Raw genomic sequence first — 19,606 nt, forward strand, 5'->3', positions numbered from 1 at the left:
ATGAAAATTAAAAACATGTCCACATAAAATCTTATCCGTGAATGTTCATAGCAGCATTATTCAAAACAACCAAAAGGTGAAAACAATACAAATGATGGATAAATGAAACACAGCAAACCCATACAATGGAAGATTGTATGGAAAATTCCATAGAAAAGAAAGAAGGATCAATACAAGCAACATGAATGAACCTGGAAAACTGTATGATAAGTCAGTCAGAAAAGATCATATATTTATTATGACTTCATATATGTGAAATGTCTAGAACAGATAAATCCAAAGATAGAAAGTAGATTAAAGGTGAGCCAGGGACGGGGGATAACAAAAAATAGGAAGTCAGTGCTGTGCATGGGCTGGTGGCCCTGTGGAAGTGGCAGTGACTCTTCTCTGGAACCATGAATGACATCAGCAGCAAGGAGCACACTCCACCCATCACCCTCAAGAATCAAATCTTTCTCAAAAATGAAAAAGAACAATGTCTCAATTTCCTGATATTCCAATTTATGCAGAAAAGGATATATTCCATATGGTAGTCAAAGTACCATGTTGGTCTAATGCAAAAATGAAGACTGCTACAAAGAACTCTAAATCCAATTAAACAAAGGCCTCCCTGGTGGCCCAAGGGGTTAAGCACCACACTATGAAGCAATCCGCAGCCTCTACAGCACGAGTTCGATCCCCGGCTGGCCAGGGAGCAACCCACATGGCGCAGCAGACCTTTCCTGACTTGCCCGCTGCTCCCCTCAGCAGCGTACTCTGGTCAATCTCCCTGTTCTGTTCCCCACTCTGTCTCTGGTGAGTCCTTTCACCCCCTGTATCTCTGGCCTGTACCCCAGCTCTTCTAGGCATAAATAAATAAATCTTTTAAAAAAAGTAAATCCAATTAAACAAGATGTGAAAGAAAGGGAACTTCATTATGTTGCAAGTCTGGAACTATGGAGACATCGCTCAGACTTGGAAAGACCTAAGACAATGACAAAACACATAGTTGTTGACAATGATTCAATTGATATGTGTGAAATTGGAAGCAAGCAAGGTATGTGGGAGAGGTAAACTAATCAGGTGAAAACTGTGGGCAAACTGGCTAAGATCAATGAAGGGGAAACCAACTGGAAATTCATTGCCATTAGCATGGATGATTCTGATGCAGCCAATTACAATGATATTAATAATGTCAAGTGACTGAAACCTGGCTATCTAAAAGATACTGAGGACTGATTTAGAAGGCGCAAGTTTCCTGATGGAAAACCAGAGAACTGGTTTGCTTTCAAAGCAGAATTTAAAAATAAGAACTTTGCAAGTGATATTATTAAAAGCACTCATGACCATTGGAGAGCATTAGTGATGAAGAAAACTGATGGAAAAGGAATCAGCTGCATGAATACAACAATATCTGAGACCCTTTAAATATAACCCCAATGCTGCCAAAATCATTGTGGATGCTTTACCACCACCACATTGAGTCTGCCTGCACAGTAGTTCCATCCACAGAAAAGAAAATTTCTCTGAAATACAGGCTGATGTTGTTGTATCCTACCCATTTTAGCAAAAGTAGTAGCTTTTTAGAGCTTTAAATTTATGGAATTAATCAAAATAAAGTAAATCCTGCTTTGAATTTAATATATCAATCTAATATATTCAGAGCTTTATCCATCTACAATAAAAGCAGTTAGCATATCTCAATAACTTTTAGTACATGCTTAAATATCAAAGCAGCTGTAATTTAGAAGTAATTTTGTGAATAAATGTGCAATAAAAGTATAAATTGGATGTATGTCTCCCATGTGTTAGGAAATAAAATTATTTTGCTGATAAAAAAAGGAGAAGAAATAGAAAGTGACTTAAATTATTATAAGGTTTCTTTTTGGTGTGATGAAATGTTCTAAAATTAGACAGGGGTGATGGTTGCAAAACCATGTGAATCGCACAAACGGTGAACTCATGATATGTAAATTACATCTCAAAAATTGTTTTCAAAACAAAATCATAAATGATGGAGTCACTGCTTTGGATAAAGTGGAGAAATGTCAAATCACATGCTTTCAGGGGCACTTACCAAGGGATATGGACTTGGTGAAAGATAACCTGAGAGATGAAAGAAAGGTATTCCACTAAATCTTTACAATGGCCATGTTTAGAACTGCACAGAGAAATTCAAATCCCAGAAAGCAAACCTTTTCTAATAATAATGTCTTTTTAAAGTCTTAATACTTTCTGTGCTTACTAAAGTTTTACTATTTTCTTTTGACAAAATAAAGTTCTCATCTATTTTTTTTTTTTCAGTTACCTTTAATTACTTAACCACGAGGTTTCTCTATAGTCTTATAGTACATGGGCCACATTTCTGAATTATTTGTGAGGTTGTGAGGGTGATATGACTGTAACACCTGTCACCCCACTGATCACCAGGGTTGATTCAGGTGATTTGGCTGATCTCCTTTACTGTTCCATGTGCATTCCTCCCCAGACCGCACTCAGAGTTTAAGTGGAAGGCCTTCCCCGAAAGGAAACATATCATTCTTGGTCAGGGGTATATGACTAGCTGTACTTCCCTGCCAGAACCTCCAAAACAAGCTTTTACAGTTATTCATGAAGAGTGAAATCAGTTAATTATTTACTTGTTTATTATTTTTATTGTCCCTCTGTCTAAAACACAAACTTCATGAACAAGAGACACTATAGTTCTTATTCAGTGCTATACCCTACATCTACAATACTGCATGAATGAAAACAACTTGGCAATACCCACATTAGAGATTAACAGTATTTTGTAAGACTCTATTCTTATTTTTCCTAGAAATGCAGGTTATGAAAAGGAAATGGCATTTAAAGTAGATTTAGGGAAGAACACTAAAGAGATCAACAAAAGCTATGTCAACCCACATATGGATCCTACATCGTAACAGCCACAATGGGAAAGGGAATTCAGTCTGTTTCTTGAATGTAAAAAGCAATGGCGGTATTCAGTTTCACAATGAGAATGTACTTAATGCAACTGAATGGTACAGTTATAAAATGGTTATAATGGTACATTTTAGTTTATGTATATTTTACCACATTTTTCAAAAAGTGGTTTTACCTTTTATCCAAAGCTCTCAATACTTTAGCAAAAACTTCCAATTCACAAAATTCACTGCCCAGTTGACATAAGCGTCCCTGTTGGTAAAGCTGAAATGAAAAAAGAGAAAAGATAATTAAAATTTTAATTTAATTTTAATTTCTACTTTAATTATTCTTGATGAATATAATGATGCACTTAATATTTGATGAACTTAATGTATACTACTCAAAGACCATATGATTAAAGTATAGGAGGAAAGATGCTTATGCTGTGTAAAAGAAATGTAGCACTAAATTAATAAATTTCTATAACTCATAAAAATACTTTAATAATTATATATAATTACTAAAAATTAATAATTGTAAAAAGTGTCCAGTACATGGTAAGTACTTCAAAGTACCATATAACTATTAAACATGAAAGCTATATTCAAGAAAATTACAACTGTTAACTTATTCCCTTAAAATTGGATGGGTAGTTAATGTAAAATTATCAAAATGAGAGCAAACATAATGGTCCAGAAGCTAGAACTGGTCAATATGTCCCTCTGACAGCTTTTCAGACTACAATAAGAATCTCAGTTAATGTGGAGGCATGACATATCAAAAAGCAAACTAACAGATGTCAAAAGTAATCCAGGATCACAAGATTTCTAACAATTTATTCATTTTCCTTCAACTTTTTAGAACTTCTACTAAAACAGTATTTTAATAAATGTGTTGAAATGCTCATCCCAAATAAAACATAGAACACATGGTTAAAAAAAGCAAATACTATTGCTCCCCACCTACCTCCGTTTCAGCAAATGATTTAAAATTTACATATGCTATAAAAATACAGTGACTTAGAAGGCAGAATTTTGTCATGTTAATCCACTTGATATTATAGGAACTTAACACTTAGAATTCAGTTGGTAAGAACATGGGCTTCATACATCAAGTGGGCCATCAGACTACAAACTCAGTCAGCAAACTCTTGGGCATAAATCACTAGTCACAACGGGAAACCCATTCAAATTGGGTAGACAAATTAATGCAAATCAGTGACCACGAGAAAAAAATCCATTATCTACTACTGCTGGAGTAGGGAGAGCATGAAGGCAGAAATGTTATCTTCACACAATGGTTGCATGATAAATCTTAAAAGATTTGCTATTTTTGGAGAGGATTATGCTTTTTGCTATAGGAGCTCCTGGAAAGGTATACAACAAAATTCACTACTATTAGTCACTGTCATATTTACTCTATTAATCAGTAGAGAAAAACCTAAGGATAACAATGCTGAGAGTTTATGACCAAATGCCTATTTGGAACTTAAAAATGTCCCAAACTTGGGACAAAAGAACAAATGAAGTCATCAAATAAATACCTAGCACTGAATATACATTCAATATTTTCTGAATGCCTAACTCAAATTGGTAGTTATCCACTTTGGATGGAATTCAAAACTTAGAAGAAACAAAAAATTCAAGATAGAGTCTCTACTTTGGAGTTTATCATCAGTAAGGCATGTATTAAGTATTGTTCTATTATTTATTAAAACTGCTCACATTCATCTAATGAATCTGACACTGAGAACAATGAAGAATCATATATCATTACTTACTGCCTCATTCTGTCTCTGCAGTACTCTGCATAAAACAGTGCTCCCGTAATATTCTGAGGACAAACCTGAACGCAAACTTAATAAGCTAGAATCATGAAGAACATAAAGTGCGAATACCTAACTGGAAAAATTGAAAGCAAAATCTAAGTAATAGCTGCTTAAATTTATAGACAAAAATAGACATTTCTTATTTTAACATCTGATATTTTACCAAATTTCATGGCATATTCATTACATGAAAATCTTATCAAATTTATCTTTGTAAATTTCATATCAAAGATAAAAATATTATAGCTAGAAACATTATACTTATTTTTCCCCCTTATTATGGAAGGTATCATGCTAGACATTGGGGATGCAATGATGACTGTGGTCAACCACAAAAATACAAAGTCAAAAAGAATTATTTAACACGGGGGCCTTCCTGGTGGCCTAGGGGTTAAGTCTCAAGGCTATCACCACTACAGCCTGAGTTCATTCCCCGGCCAGGGAGCATATGGCGCAGCAGACCTCTGCGCAGACCACATATGGCGCAGCAGACCTCTCTGTCTAGCACCCTGCTTCCCTCAGCAGTATATTTCAGTACATCCACCTGTTCTGCTCCCCACTCTGTCTCTGGTACACCCCAGATGTTCTACTAAATAAAATTTTTTTTAAGTTTTTTTTAAAAAAGATTTATTTATTTATTTATACATACAAGTACTGGGTACAGTCAGAAGCGCGGGAGGGTGAGAGAATTCACCAGAGCTAGAGCGGGGAGCAGAGCAAGCAGAAGGCCTGAAGTACACTGCAGAGGGGAGCAGTGGGCGGCAGGAGAGGTCTGCACGCCATGTGGGACCCTCCTCTGGTGGCCGGGGAGCAACCGGGGATCGAACCGGTGCTGCAGAGGCTGCCAGCAGCTTCGCAACCCAGCGCTCAACCGCTGCGCCACCGGGGAGGCCCTAAATAAATATTTAAAAAAAAAAAAAAAAAACTCTTATCTCAAAAAATGTAGAATCAAAGCAGAAAAATAATGTTCACAGAGTATACCGCAGAGTAAGGTAAATGCTTTAGGAACACAAAATACCCACTCAAAGGAGGAACTTTGCTGAGTTTTGAAGTGAAACGGGAGTCAAGTTTCTGGCAAGAGCTGACACAGATGAAAACCTTCTAGCCCCTTTCAAAACACAGGGAAATACTGGATAAAGTATCACAAAATAACATTAGGATACATAACTGATTTCAAAACCAAGAGCAGAAACTCCACTGCTGCCAAAAATTAAGAAGATACAAACCCAAAACAGTTGAGAGGGAATAAAACTATAGTTTTTAACCTCTGAATGATCACAGGCTAGAAAGAAGTTCAGGAAGCAGTCCTTGAAGCAAAGGACTAGAGCTGAATCTATGAGTGATAAAGTCCAGAACATCTCCCACAGCCTAGGTAAAAAGTCTGCTGTGAAAAACTGAAAACTCCGATACAGGAGACATGTATTTATTTCAAATTTGTACTACCTAGATGTTTTATAATCCCCAAACCCATGAATTGGCATTAAAAACTGGTCTGAGACTATGAAATCCATGAAGTTCCCAAAGAGACAAAGGCAAAAACACCTAGAAGGATGATGAAAATGTTTTGTATCTTGATAGGACAAAGGATCCTGTTTCTTTTCAAAAATAAACTGCAAAGATAAGGAAACAAATAGAAAGGGAACCTACATATAAGAGACTTAAGAGATATATCAATCATTAGCCAAGGTGTAGAACTTATCTGAATCCCTATCCGAAGAAGCACAGTAAAAATATATGTATACCTGACATTTGCAATGATTGAATTATTTGAACAATGACTGGATATTTACTAACATTAAGAAATTATTGCTAGTTTTCCATAAGCATAATAGTATGGTAGCTATTAACATGTTTACAGAGGAAATATATAATGTAGCTATTTGCCTCCAAATATTGTGTAGGAGAGAGGAATATTGGTGGGAAAGTAAGATTCAGCAACAAGACTGGCCAAGAATTACTAACTGTTAAAAACTGTTGGGTGACACACAGAGGTTCTTTATTCTGTTGTCTTTTTTTCCCCCATAATAAAAGGCTTTAAAAATGGCAGGGGGAGAACGGATCATTTAAATCTCCTCCAAACAAATATACCTTTACCTCTAAATACAGTAACATTTTATTTAAATAGATGTGCCTTCTTCATCTACAAAATCCATCATTTGTATGTTTATCTCAAAATTCAACTGAAATGTAGCTCTGAAACAATTCACATTGGAATATAACGATATTCCTTTACCTTGTTCTTATACTGTATGTTACATGCAATGCACTTTATCTGCTGTTTGACTACATTGTGATCTCAGATGATAAATTCTAGTATTAAAACAAGTGCTATAGAGGTACCATAACATACTACACATGTAGTTAAAAGGTAAATGTTTTCTTAAGTCAACATTTAAATTTCTTGCTTCTTACTAACATTTTCTCACTGCTCTATACTCATTGGTTTGTTGTACTCTTTTATCTTGCAGGGCAACAAGTTTTGCTTACTGGTAAGTAAACCAAAGGTGAAGTGGAAGTGATCCTATTATGAAAAAGCAGAAGAAACAACTAACACTCAAACAGAAAGGCGACCTTTTATAAAAGTTTAAATAGGTGATTCATTTAGCCAAATGTTTATGTTTTCGATCCACCAAAATAAATTAAAAATAAATTAAATTAAAGGTCTTTGCCCAGTCATTGTGACGATGTATTTATGTCTAATATAGCAGATTCTAACTTACTTTTTGGGTTAATGCATTATTTTCAAGATAGCATGATTGTATTAATGGTAGAAGATACAAATGAAGGTCTAAACAAAAATCTAGTTAGATATAAGATCTAAACAACAGTAATAGAGTCATATATAACTCAATATATAGCAACAATTTCTACATTTGGGTAGTAAGTATCTCAGCTTCTTTTCTTGAAACCTCACTGCCAATCTGTGGTGACAATTAGGAGTGTATCTGCGGGGCAGTAGAGAGAGGGCGGGATAGTGGTAGGAAAACACATTCTGTATTCTAAATAACCAACTTTAAAACATGTTTCCTCTGATGTCAGAAGATTCATATGTATTTTAGAAAAATCAGAAATAACTTATAAAAAAACAATTTTGCTGTCCAAACTTGTCAGAATAGTGGCACATTTCTTTTCCATTCTTTTTGTTGATTTATAGGAATTTTGAGTATGTTCCATAAACTCAATCTTCCCTTACGTAAATTAATTTTTTCATTAATGTTTAAGTTTTATTTTTTTAAAAGATTTATTTATTTATGCATATAAGAGCTGGGGTACGGGCCAGAGGTGCGAGGGTGAGAGGATCAACCAGAGACAGAGTGGGGAACGGAACAGGCAGACTGACTAAAGTACACTGCTGAGGGGAGCAGCGGGCGAGTCTGGAGAGGTCTGCTGCGCCATGTGGGTTGGTCCCTGGCTGGCTGGGGATTGAATTTGTGCTGCAGAGGCTGTGGACAGCTTTACAGGTTGCATGTCAACCCCCTGTGCCAACAGGGAGGCCCAGTGTTTAAGTTTTAAAACTTGATTCCAAAATGTTTCTGTGATTGTGATTAACGAATATTGCAATCTCAGGACAAAATACAGCAAATCCATTTTCATTTTGTACAATGTTGTTTCATTATCGCATTGATGAGAAAAAACAATCCAGGCTTCAGTTTAATAAAATGTCAAAGAGGAGGATATTCTTTCATTTTATGTGGTTTTATTAAAACCACAGTCTCCAAGAAGGTAGCAGTAACTTTAAGTGAGGACTCACTATATGTCTTAGTCTAAATTTATTGAATAATTTTGGATTTCTAAGCACCTCGTTTGGATTTACTCCAAATTTTCTATTATTTTGAGGAAAATAGCATTTCTAAAGGTATTGCATTTGAAAAAATTACTGAATTTTTAATTATAAATGTATTATCACCCCCCCTTCTGAATTACCTTATTGCTATAGTTTTTTGGTTGATTTTGCTGACTTTTTCTTTAACTGCACTAATTAGCACTTCAGGAATGTTGAATATGCAGTATACATTCCAGAAGTGTGAAAATCTTTACTTAAAAAAAACTTAATGACTCTGACAATAACATTATAGTCCTGATTTAACCAGAATGCGTTAAGTGTTTTTCATCAATATTTTTGTTTAAATGTGTATACTACCTCTGAATTAGGTCATATGTTTCTATTACAGAAGTAGCTGTGCATCTTTATTAAAAGTTTAACAAGGCCTCCTTGGTGGTGCAAGGGGTTTATTCTCAGCACTATGAAGGAGTCTGCAACCACTGCAACAGGAGATCCACCCCAGGTCAGGGAGATAACCCACATAGCACAGCAGATCTCTCCTGTCTTACCCACTGCTCCCCTCAGCAGTGTATCTCAGTAGACTCACCTGTTCTGCTCCCCACCCTGACTTTGCTGAATCCTCTCACCACCACACCTACACTTCTGGCCTACACCCCAGCTCTTATGTGCATAAATAAAATAAATCTTAAAACAAGGTTTAATAGAAGAATGGCCTCCCTGATGGCACAGGGATTAAAGACACAAGGCTATCAAGCAATCCCCTGCCAGGGAGATAATTCATATGTCACAGCAGACCTCTTCTGTCTCACCAGCTACTCCCATCAGCAGTATATTTCAGTCAGTCCGCCTGTTCTGCTCCCCACTCTGTCTCTGGTGAATCCTCTCACCGCCACCACCCCCACACCTCTGGCCTGTACCCCAGCTTTTGTATGCATAAATAAAATAAATCTTTTTTAAAAAGTTTAATAGAAGATGTCAGATTTTTATTGACAGCTTTCCTGTAGCCTAATAAAATGGTAAATTGTATTTACTAACTTGCTGATATACCTTTGTATTATTTTACTTAGATTTTGGTCTCCACAAATGAGTTTTCTAGACACTTTCCTTCTGCTGTTATTTTAGGATGAGGTTATCAGTGTTAATTTGGCCTCTTTGTTTCTATTGTAAAGAATCTGGTTAGTCTGGAATAAGTTAAATATCAATAGTATAAACTCTTCTTGTCTTTGAATACATCCAAGAGTGTCTGAAGTTGGTGGGAGTTTCGTTTATTGAGGAAGGAAGCACATGGAAGAAGGCAGAAATATAATCTCTCAATTTCTTTCTCAGTGTAACATTTCTTTTGGACATTTGTATTTTGCTAGAAACGTAATTTCAGTCAGGCTTTTGGAATGAAATTAGCATAGAAGTATACAAGTTATTCTACATCTTAAGATAACTATTCTACCGTTCAAAATGCCTCCTCCCACCCCCGCTTTCCATCATATTTATGATTATTTTCTCTTTCTCATCCCTAATTGAGAACGTGAGCTTTCCTCATATCTTGATTTGCCTAACTAGTATTTAAGTAAGTAGTTGAATTATTTTTCTTTTTTTTTTTTTGAATGACTACTTGGACTTATTTCTCATTCATACTGACAAATATTTTATGGTATTTCCCTTAGTAAAACTCAGTGTATTAGGTATCTCCCTAAAAATTCAATTTTACTTCTTATATATCAAAATAACACATGGTGTTAAAAATCTAAGCATTTAGGGACCTCCCCAGTGGCGCAGCGGTTAAGTGCTGGGTTGCGAAGCTGCCTGCAGCCTCGGCAGTGCCGGTTCGATCCCCGGCTGCTCCCCATCCACCGGAGGAGGGTCCCACATGGCGCGCAGACCTCTCCTGCCGCCCGCTGCTCCCCTCAGCGGTGTACTTCGGTCCTTCTGCCTGTTCTGCTCCCTGCTCTGACTCTGGTGAGTTCTCTCACCCTCCAGCGCTTCTGACTGTACCCAGTGCATGTATAAACAAACAAACAAACAAATAAATAAATAAATAAAAACATGCCTCTAAAAAAAAAAAAGTATGATAATCCATTCCTGACTGATTGGCATATAACTGCCTCCAATTTTTGCCGTCATAAACAATGTTATGTTAAACATCCTGAAATTGAATTTTCTGCACATTGAACAAGTATTCTTGTAAGAAAAAAATCTTTAGGGGCCTCCCCGGTGGCGCAGTGGTTGAGCGCTGGGTTGCGAAGCTGCCCGCGGCCTCTGCGGCGCTGGTTCGATCCCCGGCTACTCCCCGGCCGCTCCCTGGCCACCAGAGGAGGGTCCCACATGGCGCGCAGACCTCTCCTGCCGCCCGCTGCTCCCCTCAGCAGTGTACTTCGGTCCTTCTGCCTGCTCTGCTCCCGGCTCTGGCTCTGGTGAATTCTCTCACCCTCCCGCGCTTCTGACAGTACCCAGTGCTTGTACAAATAAATAAATAAATCTTTAAAAAAAAAAAAAGAAAAAGAAAAAAATCTTTAAATGGTAGTGTGGGTTAAAAGGCATGAGTGAGTGAATTGAATTGGTAAACCATGACAATCTGACAAGTGAGAACATGTTATTTTTGATTGATGTATAACATATGCAAACGCACAACTCATTTAAAATATAAAACTTCATAAATTTTCACAAAGTGAACACATACATATAATCCAGATAATGAAACAAAGTACCAGGTCCTATAAACCTCCCTTCCTGCTCTTATAGTCATTATCCTCCAAGATAACCTCTCCCGCATTTGAACATTTTTGATTATTCATTTTGCCTGTTTTTAACTTTATATAAATAAAATCATGCACTATATACCGTTTCCAAACTACAGTATTATTTTTAAACTTGAGGGAAATAATATTGAACATCTGTTTTATACCATGCTAACTACTAGACTGCCATCATCCTTTCATTGCTGTCTTATCTTTGTGAAGCTGCATTTCCAGTGGTAACTGTGATAAAAACCAATGTGCAAAAGTCAATATAGATCATAAAATGATGGCTGTAGTATCCAATATGACTACAATATTTAAGTTGTTTTTTTTTTTAAAGATTTATTTATTTATACAAGAACCGGCGTATAGGCCAGTTGTGTGGGAGGGTGAGAGGATTCACCAGAGACAGAGAGGGGAACAGAACAGGCAGACTGACAAAATACACTGCTGAGGGGAGCAGTGGGTGAGGCAAGAGAGGGCTGCTGCCCCATGTGGGATTCTCGCCGGCCGGTATCGAACCCACACTGAAGAGGCTGTGGACAGCTTCACAGTGCGTCGCTCAACCGCCTGCGCCACCAGGAAGGCCCTACAACATTTAAGTTGTACAATGCCCCACAAACACATATAATGCATTAGTAAGTAACTGTGGTTAGAATGAAGTAAACAGAGTGTTTTTTCTTTCAATTTTTATGCATTAATTTTTAAATGGCTCATAAGTTGTTAGGAAATAAATATTATTAAACTGTTTAGAAATAAGTACTTAATAAACAGAACTGTTAGGTATTTCTTTTGGCCTAGGCGGGTCCATGAACCAAGTGCTGTAAAGAAGAAAATGTGGAGCTTCTGGCGTATACGCCTGTGAATGGCTACTTTCATTCATGTCTGTGAGATTCATCTATATTATTTCAAACAATTGCAGGTCATTCATTTTCATTGTATAATATTCACTGTATGAGTATCCCATAATTTATTAATTATCTTATTGATCGGTATTTGGACAGTTTTCAATTCTTGGTTATTATTAATAGTGTTGCTGTCAGCATTCTTAAGTATGTATCTCTCAACAGAAGTGGAATCACTGGTCCTTTAACTGGTCCTCTGAATAGGCTTAAAAAAAAAAGTGTTAAGTTCTTTCCTCATTTTCTTGTGTTTTAATTTCTAGTTCTTTAGATGTAGGACAGGGTCTTTGTCAAATATATGTACTCTAAGTAGTTTTTTCACTCTGTGGCTTGGCTTTTCATTCTCTTGACTGTATCTTATTCTTGATCTTCATATTCTGGATGATAAATATATTCAATTTATCAAATTATCTATGTATTCAGCCCATCTTCTATGTTTTAATAAATATTTCCTGACATAGTGAAAATGCTTTTTTCTTTTTTTTTTTTAAAGAGGCATGTATTATTTATTTATTTGTTGTTTGTTTGTTTATACAAGCACTGGGTACAGTAAGAAGCGTGGGAGGGTGAGAGAATTCACCAGAGCCAGAGCAGGGAGCAGAGCAGGCAGAAGGACCAAAGTATACTGCTGAGGGGAGCAGCGGGTGGCAGGAGAGGTCTGCGTGCCATGCGGGACCCTCCTCCAGTGGCTGGGGAGCGGCCGGGGAGCAGCCGGGGAGCAGCCGGGGATCGAACCGGCACCGCTGAGGCCACAGGCAGCTTCGCAACCCAGCACTCAACCGCTGTGCCACCGGGGAGGCCCAAAAATGCCTTTTTCTTAAGGTGTTTTATTTCACATTTAGATCATCAATCATTAAAAAACGAATGCTGTGTATGGCATCAAGTAAGGTCATGATACTTTTTCTCCCCATAAGGATACCTAGCTCACCAACACCATTTACTTGACCTTCCTTTCCCCCTTATACTACCACTGGGTAACTTTTATCAGAAATCAGGTGTGTCCCATAAATATATGTGTTAGTCTTTTCTGGACTGTTTTATTCCATTTGTCTATTTACCTATTTATGGGTCAATATCTCATCATCTTAATTATTCAGCTTGACATGTGGTGGTGTTAGTCCTCTGGATTTTCTTTCTTCTTCATGATTGCCTTGGCTTGATATTGCATTTTATTTTTATTTATTTATTTTTTTTTAATAGAGGCATGCTTTATTTATTTATTTGTTTGGTTGGTTGGTTATACATGCACTGGGTACAGTCAGAAGCGCGGGAGGGTGAGAGAATTCACCAGAGCCAGAGCGGGGAGCAGAGCAGGCAGAAGGACCGAAGTACACTGCTGAGGGGAGCAGTGGGCGGCAGGAGAGGTCTGCGCGCCATGTGGGACCCTCCTCCGGTGGCCGGGGAGCAGCCGGGGATCGAACCGGCGCTGCAGAGGCTGCGGGCAGCTTCGCAACCCAGCGCTCAACCGCTGCGCCACCGGGGAGGCCCTTGATATTGCATTTTAATATGAATTTCAGTTGAGCATCTTTTGATATTTATTGGCTGTTCATATTTCCCTCTTTCATGAACTGGCTGTTCAGATCTCTGAAAGTAAGGCAGTGGTTTTTTTTTTTTTTTTTTAGATTTATTTATTTACGCATACAAGAACTGGGGTACAGGCAAGAGGAGTGGGGGTGAGAGGATTCACCAGAGACAGAGCGGAGAGCAGAACAGGCGGATTTGACTGAAATACACTGCTGAGGGGAGCAGCGGGTAAGACAGGAGAGGCCTGCTGGACCATGTGGGTTAGGTCCCTGGTCAGCTAGGGATCAAACTTGTGTTGCAATGGCTGGCGATAGCTTCATTGTACTGAGACTTAGCCCCTTGTGCCACCAGGGAGGCCCCTCTTTTTCTTTTTAAAGATTTATTTTATTTATTTATGCATACAAGAATTGGGGTCTAGGCCAGAGGTACGGAGGGTGAAAGGATTCACCAGAGACAGAGTGGGGAGCAGAAGAGGTGGACTGACTGAAATACACTGCTGAGGGGAGCAGTGGGCGAGACAGAAGAGGTTTGCTGTGCCACGTGAGTTAACGCCCAGGCCAGGGATCAAACTCTTTACATAATGATTAGTATTCAATCTTTCTGTATTAGGATATTCATGCTTTATCTGTCAAATGCAATTACAGTCTTTTTAAAAATGTGTTTATAGTTTTTCCTTATTTTTTATATACTCAAAGGTATCATTTCCCCCCCGAGTTTTAGTTTCATGCTTAGAAAAGCCTTCTACATGCCAAGATGGCATTACAGTTGGCAAAGTGAGATCTTCACATTTTATATCACTTATTTTAATTTGTAAATTACCTTAAAAATAATTTTTCCTAAGAAGAAATTTCAGTCACTTCTCACTGTAAGATAATGATCCAACAATTTATTCTAAATTTTTTATAATTTCACTTGCTATATTTAAATCTTTAATTCACCTAGAATTCATCTGAGAATACGATATAAAGTAGTGGCGCAACTTTCCCCCAAAATGTCAATTTCCCAAGACTTTTTTTTATTATTTCCCCCACTGATTTGAAATAGCATTGTCTCATTAACTTTATCATATAGTAAATTATTAAATAAGCCTTGGTTTCTATCTAGATTTTCTATTATATTCTATAAACCCATTTCTCTCTCTGTTGTCACTGTGCCCATGGGTTTAAAATATGTATGTAGGGACCTCTCCGGTGGTGCAGCGAGTTGAATGTAGCGCTGTGAAGCTGTCCGCAGCCTCTACAGTGTGGGTTCGATTCCAGCCAGGGAGCAACCCACATGGCGTGGCAAACCTCTCCTGTCTCGCCCACTGCTCCCCTCAGCAGTGTATTTCGATCCTTCTGCCTGTTCTGTTCCCCGCTCTGTCTCTGGTGAATCCTCTCACCCTCCCGTGCCTCTGGCCTGTTCCCCAGTGTTTGTATAAATAAAAAATTAATAAAATATGTATGTAGCTTTATAATACTGTCACACACCTCATAAGGAGTTTTTGGTCAACAATGGACCACATATATAATTGTAGTTCCTATATATAGCCTCTGTAGTAAGTGATACCATCTAGCTTTGTACAAGTACATTTTCTGAAGTTCACACAATGAAGAAATCAGTCAACAACACATTTCTCATACTGTGTTGATACATGACTATATATGCTAGACTATCTTAGAATGCACAGCTCTTCACAGTCTTCCTTCTAAACTTTCCTTGCTCATGTATTCTAGTGTAAGTAATTCCTCCAGATGAATCTCATACTTATCAGTTTCCTACACCCAATAAATTTCTAAGGTTTGGGTTCAAGTTGTGATAAATTCTATAGCTTAAATGAAGATAGACTGATACATATATAACATATTACCTTCCCATCCAGATACATGGTATGGCTGGCTATGTTCTTTTATGCCTCCTCCCTGATAAAGTTTTTATTTTCAATTTATCAATCCTAAAAGCTCTTTGTATGAAAAGAGTATTAACTGTTTGGCTGTCAAATATATTGCAAATATTATTTTCAATGTTACCGATCAGCTTTAAAAGCTTATCAGAATGTTAGTTGAGGACGTACATAGTTATACACGTTATACACCAGAAATATACACGGAAAAAGAAAAATTAAGACACCTCTAATAGGAAACCAAGCATTGATTCTTATGGTTTTCAGGAAAAGACAATTGAAAAAAAAAAACAAAAAAAAACAAAACCCAAGATCATTATGTTTAATAAGACTATGAAAACAATGACTACAACACATTTCTAAAACACCTCACCTAGGCAAACCTAAACTCTATGGCAAATTCTGTAACTGGAACAAGACACACAATAGACCATTTAAAATAAAGACAATAAACTTCACACTTTAAAGAACCCAGTCCCTCATTCTACTTGCTTTCAACATGGCATATAATTTTACAGTTCTGTCTATTCACCTTCTATAAATGGCTGAGCAACCTTGGTTAAAAAAACAGTGGGAATCTCAGACATTTTGTAGGGCACTGATTTTTATTGAACCTCTTTTACCACCTGTCAATTTTCAAACATTTTTAGTGAGCTTCACTTCCCATATACCTTAGCAGCCATTTCCAACTTCTGTATCCTTCCCACCTAAAAGCCACTACTCCTATCCCTATCCCTCAGATCTTACTTCCTTTATGACACCATTCTTTGCAAACTTAACTACATTGATACTTTATGCCCTTAACTCTTTCCATCTGATCTTAGAAAAGTCTTCTTTCCATAGCGCCTTAATTTACGCACATTGAAAGATGACAAAACTCCTTAATTAATGCTCCCTGCTCAGGAACTCTGCTCCATAATTTACTTCCAGGTTCACTTGTATATTCAACTTCTCACTCTCTTTGGTTTCTGCCACGCAGCCAACAAACATATTCAAATGTGTTCTATTCTTAAAACAAACACCCCCCTCCCCCAAACTCTCCTTCACATAAAAGCTTTGTCACCATCAGCCTTTCTCCGTTCCCTGCTCAGGGAGCAGTCAGCATGACCACTTGTTCATCTTCCATTCATTCCATAATCCCCCTTTTTAAAGTGTTATGAAGGTGCCTTTACCTAAATTTACTGACAAAACGTTACTGTCTAGTGACACTAGACTACCCAATGAAGAGGGATAGGGCCTTTGGCCTTTCTACAAATCCTGTAATTTTGCCTATGACTATGTCTACTGATGAGAAATGGGACTACTGCAGCAGGGATCGCATGAGTTTCTCCTTGGATCCGAACTGGAGAAAATTGCAGACTGTACATAGAAAACCTTTTAAAATTTTCATAAGTCACAGGGAGTGGAGGGGTATTATTTGTGTACAAAAGTGTTTAAAAGCATCTTCCCCAAAAAAACTTAGTTGATACAGTTTAAGGAAATCTGGGATTGCCTCTTTACTTCTTTAAGAGTTCATCAAACATCAGCTCTACAATGTCTCTCATTAAAATAATCTACCACCTCAAGAAGCAAAAAATCTTTCTATGAAGCAATAGACACAGGAATTAAATACAAATACGAGACCTTGACTAAATTACCTAACTTTCTCACCTATTAAACAAGCTAATGCATGTAAAAGCATTTAACACAGTTCCAGGCACAGCTTAAACACTTCCTTCACCTTAGCTCACTGCCATACTCCCAACATATACAACTATTGGGAGTTAAGGTGTACCAAAAAGAAGCAGTATTAAAATTTTAACTGTGAAACAATATGTGGCAGAAGCACCATCTATTCATACTCACTAATAATCTTCAAATGAAAAGCTTCAATTAGAACTGAAAGTTACTCTAAAATACCCAAGTTTTCTGACAGAATTCAACCACTAAACGTATTTTGACAGTTTAAATTGCCAGTGATTTTCTCTAAAAAGAGTATGTCTGATTAAATAAATGGACAAAGTTAGAACACACACAGCTGCCAGCTTCCTATGTTGAGAAAGACAAATCTACTCATCCTTTCTTGGGAGGAATAAATCTTAAATATACACAATTTTCTTAGGCATATATAAAAACTAACTGACGTATTAAAAGGACTAGGAGTGAAGGATGGTTTTCTCTAAATTCCCCACCCTCCTTATAATATGAATGATCAAAATAAATCCTCTCCAAATATTTAGAGGAAAACACTGTAATTGTTAGAATTGGCGAAAAGCAGCTGGATTTAGTAAAATGTAACAAGTCAGCTGCTTTCTGAAAAAATATTCTGGGGGTGGAGAAAGTGGGCAATCTTCCCAATGAAACAACTGCATAAAACACCCTACACATATAAGAACATACACATCAGTTAAAGATCAGCTTACAGTGTTACAGTCAACTTACAAATGAAGAGGCAGTATTTAAGATGTAAAAAATATATCATCCTCTATCTACAGTCAAATTTTGCATGAATGGCTACTGGAAAATAGGAGTTATCCACGCCGATTCAAGGCAAGGCAGACCAAATAATAAATCCACTGTTCACAGTCAAATGTGGGGGGGAGAGAAAAAGGGAGGCTCCTGAGTCCACAAAGTTCTCCTCCCTCTCTAAACACTGCTAAAACTGTCCACGTCTAAAGACACTTACCCTTGAAACTCCTTGGAGGGTGACTTTGAGACTTTTTGTTCTGATTTTTGAGGAGGAGCGATTTAGGAATGTTTTACAAGATTGCAACGGTGAAATACACGAATAGAACTTAAATTCTAAAATATTTTTCCTTCCCCTTCCTTTCCAAGTTTAATCCCCACTTTCAGATTAATAAAATCCCCAATTCAATCCCAAGTACAAATAAAAACCAAAGCTGGACAGAATAAGCGATAATGCACAGTACTACTTCCAATAATCCCTCCATGCCTCTCAAAGGAGAGAGAGGGGACATCAAGAAACGAAAAAGGAGGAAAGAAAAAACAAAAAACGTGGAGAAGGAGGGCAAAGAGTTGAAAGTAAGACGGGAGAGAAGTGAGCAAAAAGTCCTGCTGATTCTGACACTTAATTGGGAAAAGGGGGGCGGAAAATACCCGAAGACACGGGCTAGAGGGGAAGGACTGAGCGGGGCGGGGGGCAACAGCGCAAGTTCAGGCAGAAGGCCTGCCCAAGGGGGCGACAGCATGTGGGGGGGGACCCCCCAGGGTGGGAAAAGACTCACTGGGAAGAGATATCAACCAAGGCCCAACAGCTTAAGACACAGAAGATACGGAGACAGGGTGTCTGGAAACTGGCAGCCCCGAGACCGCGCCAGATGTCTGAGGAGATCTTGCCGGGGGGGAGCCGGGTTAACCGCGGGGGCTCGCAGACGTGGAAGGGGGTGCGGCCCCAGGGGCGGCCGCGGGAGCGCAGGAGCACCTCACGGCCCGTACCTTATAGTAAACATCGAACTGGATGTTCTCGGGCAGGGAGCGGATGTCTCGGCGGGAGCGGATGTAGTTGTCCACGACCGCGGAGATGGCGGTGTTATAGAGAGTCTCTGGGATCCACTCGAGCTCCACGGCCGCCATCTTCCTTCCCTCCTCCTCCGCCTCCTCCGCCTCCTCCTCCCGAAGGCCCCCGCCTCCCTCCGTAGCGAACTCCTCTGCGGCCCCGGAGGCTTCGGAGGGGCGGCGGCAGCCACGCGGGCGCGCGCTGAAGGGCGGCACGGCCCGGGCTCCCCCCGGGGAGCGAGCTGCGGGGCGGCGGCGGACGCCCGCCCGGGCGCGGAGCAGGGCAGGCAGCGCGGGGACGGCCGGGACAAGGCCTCACATTCCGGGTTTCGGAGGTACCCGGGTTCCGTCCCAGCGCCGATCTCCGCAGGGGCGGGCCTGCGTGTGCAGCGTCATGACGTCAACGCGCGCCGACGCGCCGGAGGGAAGGAATGCGGCAGGCGAAAGCTTGGGAAGCGCGTGCGCCCTCCCACAGGCCGTGTTTTCCGAGGGGCAGGAGGCGGGCGGGCGGGCGGGACTGTGGGGCGCGGTGGGGGGTGGCGAGGAGAGTTGGTTGGTTTCTTGCGAAGGACG

The 19,606-nt window shown here is 39.0% G+C and overlaps 1 protein-coding gene and 1 pseudogene across 2 annotated transcripts in view; one reads left to right on the forward strand and one right to left on the reverse strand.

The window, feature by feature from the left end:
• The window catches only part of APPBP2 (amyloid beta precursor protein binding protein 2), a gene marked incomplete at its 5' end in the record, with an annotated part of 35,095 nt that extends 15,984 nt beyond the window's left edge, over window positions 1–19,111 (reverse strand). Inside the window, 2 exons of the mRNA XM_084239096.1 lie at window positions 3,080–3,168; window positions 18,974–19,111. Coding sequence (XP_084095222.1) covers window positions 3,080–3,168; window positions 18,974–19,111 — 227 coding nt within the window. The remainder of the gene's footprint in view (window positions 1–3,079; window positions 3,169–18,973) is intronic.
• Window positions 396–2,903, forward strand: LOC311172711 (inorganic pyrophosphatase-like; annotated as a pseudogene). Its single transcript has 3 exons — window positions 396–587; window positions 875–1,528; window positions 2,798–2,903. The product of its transcript is annotated as an inorganic pyrophosphatase-like (transcript).
• Window positions 19,112–19,606: the final 495 nt, after the last annotated feature.

Source organism: Talpa europaea, assembly GCF_964194135.1.
Source record: "Talpa europaea genome assembly, chromosome: 7".
In the NCBI taxonomy this organism is placed as follows: domain Eukaryota; kingdom Metazoa; phylum Chordata; class Mammalia; order Eulipotyphla; family Talpidae; genus Talpa; species Talpa europaea.